General features: G+C 51.7%; 2 protein-coding genes across 2 annotated transcripts in view; one reads left to right on the plus strand and one right to left on the minus strand.

Moving 5' to 3' along the window:
- Positions 1-8,228, plus strand: part of LOC126504335 (uncharacterized) — a 43,764-nt gene extending 35,536 nt beyond the window's left edge. Inside the window, exons 2-7 of the mRNA XM_050146633.1 lie at positions 3,028-3,078; positions 3,166-3,319; positions 3,541-3,787; positions 3,914-4,036; positions 4,430-5,464; positions 6,141-8,228. Of these exons, the coding sequence (XP_050002590.1) occupies positions 3,028-3,078; positions 3,166-3,319; positions 3,541-3,787; positions 3,914-4,036; positions 4,430-5,464; positions 6,141-6,355 (1,825 nt within the window). The 3' untranslated portion in view covers positions 6,356-8,228. The remainder of the gene's footprint in view (positions 1-3,027; positions 3,079-3,165; positions 3,320-3,540; positions 3,788-3,913; positions 4,037-4,429; positions 5,465-6,140) is intronic.
- Positions 1,982-5,129, minus strand: Fzd10 (frizzled class receptor 10). Its single transcript, XM_050146650.1, has one exon. The coding sequence runs from the start codon at positions 4,780-4,782 to the stop codon at positions 3,034-3,036; it is 1,749 nt and encodes a 582-aa protein (XP_050002607.1). The 5' UTR covers positions 4,783-5,129; the 3' UTR covers positions 1,982-3,033.
- Positions 8,229-10,845: the final 2,617 nt, after the last annotated feature.

A 10,845-nucleotide genomic window follows, 5' to 3' on the forward strand; every position in this document is an offset into this window, starting at 1 on the left:
CCTGACGTCTCTGAACAGTGTATTTGCTTATCAGAGGGTTGGACACATGGAAACCTGGTGTTTCTTGTCTCTCCCCCACTGCTGACTCCACCCACCCCCATCTGCTGAGGGGTCACTTCCTGAACCAGTGGGCCAGAGAAGTTACCACACCTGCCTAGGCTATGGCCACCGCTGCCATCCCATTCTTTCACTGTGGCCCATACTGCCTGGACAAGATATTCTGTTTGGTGCTGGGTATATGAGGGGCGCCAGTCAGGCCCGGCCTGTCACTTTCTCAATAGGGTTTCTATTCACTACCTATAACTTTGCCTTAGCCCTCTGCATGACCCGGCTGCCTCACTGAGCCCTGCAGTCATTCATGCTGGCTCTCTTGAGTCTGCTGGGCACTCTTGCCTCAGGACCACCTCCCCAGTATTTGGAACTCAAGAGATGTGAGCTGCTGTCTTCTCTACCAGGCTGAAGTTTTCCAGAAGTCACTGCTCCCTGCATAACCTGTGAGCAACCACAAGTGGTAGGAGAGCCAAGAGCTGAGTGGGTTCTGTGTGACCTTGACATTCACCTTCCCTGGGAAACTTCTAACTCCGTCACTTCTCAGTTCTACCTGTCATACTGTGGTCCTAGAGGGAAGCCTGCTGTTCCCTTCTGGGGTCCGTACAGAGCTGAGGGACCCAAAGATAAGTTTGTGTGTGCGTATGTGCAAGCGTATGCCCGTATATGTGCACAGGTTTCAGCTTTCTAACTTTTAAACCTTATGCTTTTCTTAAAATCAGTGATCTGGTCTGGCCTCGGTCCAGTGTTCATCTGCAAGAGGCAGACAGATGCTGATAGAGACAGACAGAGAGACAGGACAAGAGAGTGCAAGAAACGTGCGTGCTAGAAGCCTCAAGTGGCTCTCACATGGCCTGTGGCAAAGGAACACTTGTCCTGGCCACACAAGATCCCTGTCACTGTAGGGATGGAACCATGGAGAAACAGGTTCACAGCGGAACAAGAAAGGCCTAATCCATGCTCTTGCCTTGGCTTTCCTCTGGATGGACTTTCAAAGTCTGCACAACTAACAACAGCTCAGGGTGACAGATAAGTCTGAGTCTGGTCAGCTGGCACACACACACACACACACACACACACACACACACACACATTCAGTGTCACCTTTTCGGGGTGAGGGTCAGCATAGAGGTTTTATTTCCAAGATTCTGTATTCTGGGTCTTATGTTCACTAATGGTCCAGTTGCCTGGCATTCTGATTTCTAGAACTTGTTCCCATACGGTTCAGGTCACCTGTCCTGCTTGTACATAGGACCCTGTGAAACTTCCCCAACCCTTCTGAATCCTTTATAGGCCTGATCTTGCTGAAGGGGGACATTTCCTTCCTGACACCTGCTTCAGAAAGCTAAAACTGAGTGGATGTCTTTGCTTCAGAAGGACTCCAATTGTTCAAAGTGCATCCGAACTATTGAGGTCAGAGTTCAAGCCTTAGTATAGAAGACCCTGAGCCTGCACGAGGCCCTGTAGCTGTCTGAGTGATGAGCATAAAGGATGCTGGGAGCTTTAAGAGGGCCAAGCTTCTGACCTTGTTGCTGGTGACGTTTAGTGCCACTTTAACCTGGCCAGCTCTGAAAACTCACCAGATGGCCCCAGAGCTGCGGTACCGTGGCCCATTCAGACTGGTGCACACAGTGCATCAGGCAGATACTGCTGGCTGTCCTCTGCTGGTTCTGGAGGGGGAGGGGGAAGCTTCCTGGGTGCATATGGGCTCAGCAGCCAATGTCCATGAAGGCTTGCTGGCAGGAGTCACCCCCAACTTTACCCACCGCCTGCACATACATCTCTGAACTCCCGGGTGCTTCATTCTGACAGCCTTAGAACTTGCTTGTCTCCAGATTCTTGGTGAGACACAGCCAGCAAAGTCCAGCCAGGCTTGCGCAACCCACAATCTGCCCGGAAATAGAGAACATTTCCCTCATCGAGGCACAGTGACTAGCAGCAAACTAAAGAATGTCTTTTATTTTTAATAAAATAGTGGAGCATGAAAAATATCATATATTACAGATATACAGAGGCAGGAATTGCCCTCCCCAGCTGGAGACAAACAAAAAGTTTGTCTTGCCAAGTGCTTCGAGACCACGCATGGAAATCATCTGTTTAACAACCGAGAGTCAATAAGCCCTCCGGGTGCTCTCCACCGATCTTCCCCCTCCCCTCTCCTCTCCACAAATCAGTCCCAAGAAGTAGAACACACTGGCTTGGTTTCCATTAAAAAGCCACAAAATGTATCAGGCTGAAGGGTTTTCTGAGGCTTGGGCCTCTTAATTCTTTTGAAAGATGATTTCTTTTGTTGTCTTTTATTTACAACAAAATACTTTTTTCTCTTTTATTTTCATGGGGAAAGGGGGAAAATGTAAAAAAGAAATGTATTGCACACCATTTGAATTTTCCAGTGTTAGGTTGGGGGGGTGTCTATGTTGGAGAGTGATGGCTATGAAGGCTGGGGAGGAGACCCTCTTTAAGGGACCTGCAGGCCTTGGCGTGTAGCGATGGCTCGGGGGTCCCCTTCTTCTGTCCCCCTCCTCAGCCCACCCCTATACAGCAGCCTTGCTGGGAGAGGGAAAGGGGCCCTTGGGTGGCTCATTTGCAAGCCCCCCAAAAAGCTCTTTGGCTTTCAAAGGAGCTATTCGACCCCAAGTTTGTAAGCAGACAGCAAGGCCCGAATACACAGATGTGTGTTTGAGGCCCAAACAAAAGTTTTCTTGAGAGGATGTTTGAATCAATTACGTTACCACACGTCAGTTAAACAAGAGGCTCCTTCTGTAATGAGTGACCCTTCAAGGAGGCAGCAAACAGAGCGGAACCTTTACTTTCAGCGTATCACATCGTTCTGAACTTCAAGGTAGACTTTATATATATATATATACACATATACATAGATACGCATATATATATACTTTTTACTTTGATTTAAACAACAGCCACCCAGCCAAGAAGAGCAGCCCGATTGGGCTCTGTCTGTCCTGTTCTCCCACCCAGCGTTCTTTACACGCAGGCTGAAGGCTGGACAGGAAGCTCATACTTCCCAAGGTGAGTTTTTTGAGGGTGCTGTGCTTTTTTGTAGATCCCGGCACTAGTGACCACACTGGCTGGTTTCCTCCGGCTCTTTCTCTTTAGCCCCCGGCTGCACACATGTTGCCAGGACTGCAGGGTCTTGGAAGTCCAGACCCACACCCCACTGGTGATGCCTACCACCAGGAGCATGGACACTTTGACCATGAAGACCTCCACGGCAGGGATAGAGGTGGTCATCAGACAATCAGGTGTCTTGGTCTGATTGTTCATCTTACACTTGTGCTGGGTGGCCAGCATCTTCCAGTAGTCCATGTTCAGACGTTCATAGAAGTAGCAGGCAATCACACAGGTGGCTGGCACAGTGTAAAGGAGGGAAAAGACCCCGATGCGTACCATGAGCTTCTCCAGCTTGTCTGTGTTCTCCCCACCTGTTTTCATCACCCTCCGGATATGGAATAAAGCCACAAAGCCGGACAGGATGAAGGAAGTGCCGATGACCAGGTAGCAAGCCAGCGGGACCAGCACAAAGCCAGTCAGAGCATTGACATCCATGCTGCCCACGTAACACACACCAGTGAGCTCATCCCCTGCCACCCGGCGCATCACCAGGATCAAGATGGTCTTCACAGCCGGGATGGCCCAGGCTGCCAGGTGAAAGTAGCTGCTGTTGGCTTCAATGGCCTCGTGGCCCCACTTCTTGCCGGCTGCCAGGAACCAAGTGAGGGTGAGAACCACCCACCATAAGGAGCTGGCCATGCCAAAGTAGTAAAGTACCAAGAAGACTAAAGTACAGCCAGTGCTTTCCAGACCCTCCTGGATAACATACAGTTGTCCACTGTCCCTGTCGCAGGCGATGCTCTCAGCGCCAGCAAAGAGTCGAATGATATAGCCCACCGAATAGACGCAGTAGCACATGGAGAGGAAGATGATGGGACGTTCGGGGTACTTGAAGCGCGATGGGTCAATGAGGAAGGTGAGCACGGTAAAGGCGCTGGAGAAGAAGCACAGCACCGACCAGATGGCCAGCCAGATCACAGCAAAGCGCTTGTCTTCGCGGCTCCAGTACACATCCACCCCCGGAGTGCACAGAGGCGCACAGGACTCGCTTTTCTCCACGTGGTGGAACTTGCCCGGGTTGTCACAGCCTGCGCGCCCGGGACCCCCGTCCTTTAGCGGGTGTTCTTGCGCGCTGTGTGGCCTCTGGGGCCTGAAGAGTGGAGGGAACATGCCAGAGCCCCGGCTGGGCTCGTCTGAGCCGTTGTTGGGTGCCTCCATGCACAGATAGTTGGGGTCGTTCTTGTTGGGGAGCTTGCTGCAGTCCAGGGAGTCCGGCCACTTGAATTTGAACTGCTCCATGATCGGTGAGCACTTGAGCCGGGCCTGCTCACACATGACCCGGCAAGCGGGGATGGGCGTGGAGACCTGCTCAGTACACATGGGCGCATACAGCGAGCACAGGAAGAAGCGGAGGTGGCTGTGGCAGCCGTACTCCACGAGCGGCGCAAACTCGTGCAGTTGAATAGCCGCCTCACGCTGGTTCTCGTGGCCCATCAGGTTGGGCATGCGGGTGGTGTTGTAGCCGATGTCCTTACACATGGGAATCTCCACTGGCTGACACTTGCCGTCTCCAGGGCGCTCCAAGTCCATGGAGCTGATGGCTGCGCACGAGCCCATCATCACCTGCAGCACCAGCCACAGGCGCGGGCCCGGGTGCTGCATGGTGGCGCCCGCGGTATCCCCGCGCCGCTCAGGGCCGCCGCTCCCGGGCACGGGCTGCTGCTGCTGCTGCCCGTGGCTCCGCGCCCCGGCTCGGGCCCCCGCGCATGCCCGTCCAGTCTGGCCCGAGCGCTCGCGGCGCCCGGGGCCCCCGCGGTGAGCGCGCGGCCTCGGCCGAGTCCGGGGCGGCGGGGGAGGGGAGCGAAGTTTGCAAACAATACGGCGGAGCGAGCGCAGCTCAGTGCGCAAACTTTGGCCTCTTCTTCCGGGCGCGCGCGTTCGGGGACCGCGATGGGGAAGCGCGGGCGCACCGTGGTCCCGAGTTCAGGCGCTCCTCCCTCCCGTCCCCGGCAGCTGTTTCTATCTGGGCGTCCCGGGATGAGAAGACTTGCTAGAAGCAAAGAGGGAGGAAAGGGGGAAAAAAGCCGATTGGTGACAGGCCCCGCCCCTGCTCGCCGCCCGCCGCCCCGCCCCGCCCCGGCGCTGCTTTGCATCAGAAAGCCTTGCGCCCCGGGCAGCCTCCGCCCTCAGCCCCGACTCCGGGCTGGACCCCAACCTCCAGCTTCACCTCCTGCCGGCCTCTCCGCCTGCGCTCTCTATCCAGGGTGGGGGGCCCCTCGGGATTATCCCCGGTACCCCAAGGACGCCGAGGTTACGGGAAGTTTGGATACTGGCGGGGACCCGGGTAAGGGTGGTCCTCACCCGGGGCTGGGGGCTGGGGACGCATCTTCTACTTTTATGATGGGTCCCTGGCGGAGGGCACTTTCAAAGAGACAAGGGATTTGCGTTTTATAACCGTGCTCATAAAGTGGCCCTCGGCTTGTAAAGCTGCCCGCATCAACCCGAGGCCCGGGGTTTGCTGCCCGGGGCGCGGGGCTCGGGCTCCGGGGAGGGGCTGCCTTTGAAATTTCAAAAGGGCCGAACGCTGGGGAGGGGGAGGGGATCTGAGAAGCCGGAGTTTAGGGCCTCTACTGCAAGGTTTACTCAAAGAAAGAGGGGAGGGGATGGGGAGGAGACTTTCCGGGCCGCTGACACCCAGTACCCCGGGAAGAGGGCCTCGACTTAAATCGTGGTGACCCCTGCCCCTCCAAGGCCACCGTGTTGGGGCCATCGCGCTAGGTCTGTTCGTGGTTTCTCCAAGCGGTTGGGTTTATTTATTATAGGAAGTCGAGTATTTATATTATTTGGCGAGAGATGTGCCTGGCCTGCGCCCTCCTGGGAGGCGGAGGTTGGGCCCCGGCCTACGCGCGCACCGCTGGTTCCCACGCAGCCTCTGCGTCTTGCGGTGCTGGCTCCCGCCCCTTGGGTTTGGGCTAGTCTGTGATAAGGACACAGAGTTTCCACGTCCTTCTCCCGTATAGGGAGTGCACCGTGGGAGCCCACCTCAATCCTTGGATGTCTGAGAGTACTGGGGTGCGGCACCTGTCGCAGACTCTTGACCTTGGATAAATGGCGCCTTGGGTGGTGCCCTACTCTCTGGACGACACCCCCCCCCCATCTAGGTCGGCGTTTGAAGTGTTTTGGAAAATACCAGGACCTCCAGTGCGGACTCCCCCAACTGCACAGGGACAGCTAAGCCTCCTGCTGCTCTTCTTTCTCCCCGTCCTGCGCACCCCAGGGCCAAGTTAGGTGCGCACGCGACTGGAAGCCCTCGGTGGCCAGCTGCCTCCAGCAGCCAAGCTAAGAGCGAGAGTGCCCAGGACCCCTCCTCCCAGCCCAGCCCTGCGCTTCCTCCCGAAGATCGGCTTCTAATTAAAACGAAAGGAGTCAGCGTCCCATCTGTAGGAAACCCGGGGAGTTTTCTTTCCTTCCCCATCTGATTTGTGAGACATTATGGACAGAGCTGAGGCTGGGACAAGACTAGGACCCCTGGATCCTCCGGGGCAGGCTCCTGGCCCCACCTTCGGATCACCAGGTCCCTTTGCATTTCACGGGAGTCGCTGTGGGAGGAAGTTGGGTCCAGAGAAACAATGGTCCGGAGGGCTGAGGTTAACGCAGTCAGAACAGCTACCCACCACCGTGTTAGTGACCCAAGAAAAACCCGATGTGTGGTGAGAGTTTGCAACTTGTACAAGAATAGCTTGCTTGGACATTTATAGTCTATCTAGTAAGCTGTTTTTAAAATCTTTTCAGTTAGGTGAGATTCCTGGCCCATCGCTCAGCTTTAAGACAGGATTACAAGAGGTCCTTCCTGACGCTTTTGCCTTCTGTTCTATTTTTTTATTCCCCTCGTGGGGGGGGGGGCGTGAAAGACGCCAGGGTGAGTTCAGCTCCGGAGCAGGGTGTGAGCTGTTTGAGGCAGCCCCACGTTATTGGTCTTTTTATGCTCTGGTTACTTCTACAGTATTCAGGCCTATTCTTTTAGCCATGACCACTTCACGTTGCTTTCTTCTCCCCACCCCCTTTAAATATATTAAGAAGAAAAAACCTAACAATTTCTTCCGTCCGCCCAACCCAGAGAAAAAGCAACAAATACACACGAGTATCTAAAAATAAGGGCCCTGAGATATCGAGAGTGGAAGACAACTCTCAACTAATAAATGAAAGGACCCTTTTGATGGCTCCAGCTGAAAAGATATTTTATTTTTCTCTCTCCTGTGTGTGGGATTTGAGATGAGTGACTCTGGAGCAGCCGGGTCCCCTGCTGCTCAGCCCTGGCTCGGAAACTGGCCCCCCTCTGGCAAGCGTTCTGGAGAGCTGGGAGGAATTTTATGGCTGTCTTTCTCCCCTCAGCTCTTTTTTTCTTTTGTCTTCTTTGAAGAACGACTTTAGACATTTTATTTACATATTTAACCAGGGATAAAAGAGGGAAGGGAAAGCTTTGGGGGCTGGCCTGGGAATAGGGCTATGTTTAAATTAATGGGAATCTTATTAGGCTTCTAAAATTTTGAGCAAGGATTTTTAATGAAACTTTGTAATTAAACACGATTTTTAAAATAACATCCTAAAGCGAAGGATACTTTTGGCCCCAAATCTCCTTATATATCTACATTTTTAAAAAGCTCAGAATACCGTCTGTCGATAGTCTTAAAGTCCTTGTGACTGTCACCCAAGGAGAATACGAGGAATACTCTTAAGATCCATGAATACTCTTAAGATCCACGCAGTGTCTTGAGCTAAATAAATTTGGAAGTGGCGGGGAGTTAAAAGGAAGGCCCTGTTTCATTCCACTTAAACTAGCAAAGTTAGAAGTTAAAAAAAAAAAAGTGCACCGCCACTGGTCTCACTAGCAATCACAGCTGCAACCTTCCTTAGTAGGTCGAGTGAAGGGAACCATAAACTCTTGAGAGGTTTTCTGAAATGGGATTAGAGAGGACCCAAATAATCTCTTTAAGAAAAAAAAATAGCGCGCCTCCTACAATAAAGAGAAATTAAGACAGAAGCTTAACCTGTTACAAGCTAATTGCAAAGTAAACGTGTGGGATACGAACCGAGGTAATAAAAAGACACTAACATCCTGTCTACCAGCTTAAAGATGGGCTATGTGTCTGGTTCCTTAAAGTTGATCTTGGTAGCTTCGCCTTGACAGACCTTTTTTTCTGGAAACTTCCTATTTGGGGATCCAATTGGAAAACTCTTGAGAGCTCTGTTTGCATTTCCAAACTGTTCCTTAAAGGAAGGAGCGTGGTCCCACTCATAGAGAAGTCAATTTTCCAACCAACTGGGCTTAGGCCCACCCTTCTCGCCTATTTTCTTTTTTCTTCATAGAAAATACCTTTAAGTCACCCTAGGTGATATTTAGTTAACACGCACAAACACATGCGCAAGCAAGCAAGCATAAACACACACACCTAATACCACAAAAGGAGTGCAGGTAGCCCCAAACTTAAGGACAGGTTTTAATTACATGTCAGGACACCGTTTGTAAGATACTGGGTGGGTGGGGGCGATGAGGCGCAAAGAGAAAAAAGCCCTCAGCCCTCGGCATCATAAAATGCATGAAGGAGTGTCCCGGCCGCTGCAGAACAATTTAGGCCGCTATTTTAAGGCCACTTCCCTTGAAATGTGGATTGAAATATTACCAGAGGTTCGCGGGGCGCTTTCGTGTGAATTGCAAATCAAGCCTCGCTTTAATCCTCTTTCAAGGCCCGGCCTTGGATCGCTGGCGTCGCCCGGCTCCCCACTGCTTCTGGCGCAGAAGGGACCATTCAAGGGGGCAGCTCCCCTCCTCTGTTCCCACACTCCAAAAAACAACACCGCAGACAGACACCCTCCAACTAAATTAGATTAAACTCCTACTCTTCCACAGCGCATTAGCCTTTTTACAGCCCGGCTCTGCCGGTCGCTCCTCCCTGTTTAAAGACACAGCGCAGTTTTTTTCCATCTCGGGCCACCTCCTCACAGGCGTGTGGGGGGGGGGGGTGAATATCTTTAAAAGGTGTGAAGTACACCAGGCTAAATTATTTCGATTGCAAGAGAGACCTCTGTGTAAAACACAGGCAGACCCTCGTGTGCCGGCTCCGGGACTTTCATGGACCCACCCTGTGAGAAACTTAAACCTAGTATATGTTGATCTTTAAAAAAAAAAAATAAGATAAATAAAATTTAGAGAAATCCATTACAAAAACGAAGCAGGCAAGTACGTGATTCTGTTCTGTGTTAATGTTCCAGAGGACACCAGAAGAAAAATGGCTGAAATGAACCCTCACGCTTTCCTCCCTGGGTACCTTGGATTCTGCTTGTGAGGCCTCAGTCCCTCTGACCAATGCCTTTGTCTACCACCCCGGTAACATCTGTTTCTTTCCGCGTTCCTCATGGCCGGTCCACACGACCTTGGTTACCCTAGCCAGGAGACTGGTCCATCATCCCAGGCTTCTCCTCTTTGCATGGGTGAGGGAGGCCACCAGGATGACACAGTAAAGCTGTCTTTTCAGGGGCAAAGCTGGGACAACCTCAAGTTCTGGCTGCCATCACTGGATCTGAAAACCCTTCCACCACTTTCTGGAGCAATGGTTCTCAACCTGTGGGGGTTGATCCCTTTGGGGGGTCAAACAATCCTTTCACAGGGATCATCTATCAGACTTTGCATTAGGATTCATAACAGTAGCAAAATTACAGTTATGAAGTAGTAACAAAATAATTTTATGGTTGGAGGGTCACCACAATGTGAGGAACTGTATTAAAGGGTCACAGCATTGAGAAGGTTGAGAACTACGCTGTTCTGGAGCCACGTGATCAGGGCTGAACTATTTCCAGGCCCTGGTTTTCTCACCTGAGAAATAGGACCTCACCTAGTAAAGACAGTCACAAGGCTGTTTCCACAATACAATGCCAGTGTATTATGGGATGTGACATTTTTCTTGGGTGGGGTATTGTGAAGCCTGGGGACCATAGTAAATCCAACCCAAGCATCCCTCATAGTTAATCTCGATTGTCAACTCCCTAGGACCCAGAATTACCTAGAAGACCCTGTCCGTCTCTTCTGTGAGGGAATCTCTAGATTAGGTTAACTGAGGCTGGGAGACCCACTGTGGGCAGCACCATCCCCTAGGACTGAATAAAATGGTGAAAGTGAGCTGAGCACCAGCATCCATCTCTCTCTGCTTCCTGACTGTGGAGGCCATGTGACCAGCTGCCTCATGCACCTGCTACCATGACCTCCACCATGATGGACTATACCCTCACTGTGTGAGCCAAAATAAACCCTTTCTTCCTTAAGTTGCTTCCTGTCAATTAGCTTGTCACAGAAAATTAATAGTAAGACAGAATCCAAAGAAACGATCTAAAAGTCAAATGAGTCACCTGATAGTGAGCCTGTGACATGTTCAGATACTGAGCTTCTGGGGCCAATCAAGTTACTTGATCATACAGGAACTGTGACGCAAGATGAGGAAAGAATTCCCATCTCAGAGATGGGAAACTGAGGCCCTGGGGTCCCGTTATAACTGTGACCTGAGAGACACTATCTGGTTCAGGGGTCCTGGGTGGCACCTGTCTCCCAATAGCCAGGAAATGTCAGCCTACGGTTGGGACTTTCAGAAACATATTAGGTATGTTTACAAGGTCAAACAGAGATATATTTGAGAGAGCTAGATCACCTTCAAACACTTCAGAGATCTACAGAAT

This window comes from Alexandromys fortis, unplaced genomic scaffold (assembly GCF_014885135.2).
Source record: "Alexandromys fortis isolate MF-2015 unplaced genomic scaffold, M_Fortis_MF-2015_v1.1 scaffold_56, whole genome shotgun sequence".
Lineage (NCBI taxonomy): Eukaryota > Metazoa > Chordata > Mammalia > Rodentia > Cricetidae > Alexandromys > Alexandromys fortis.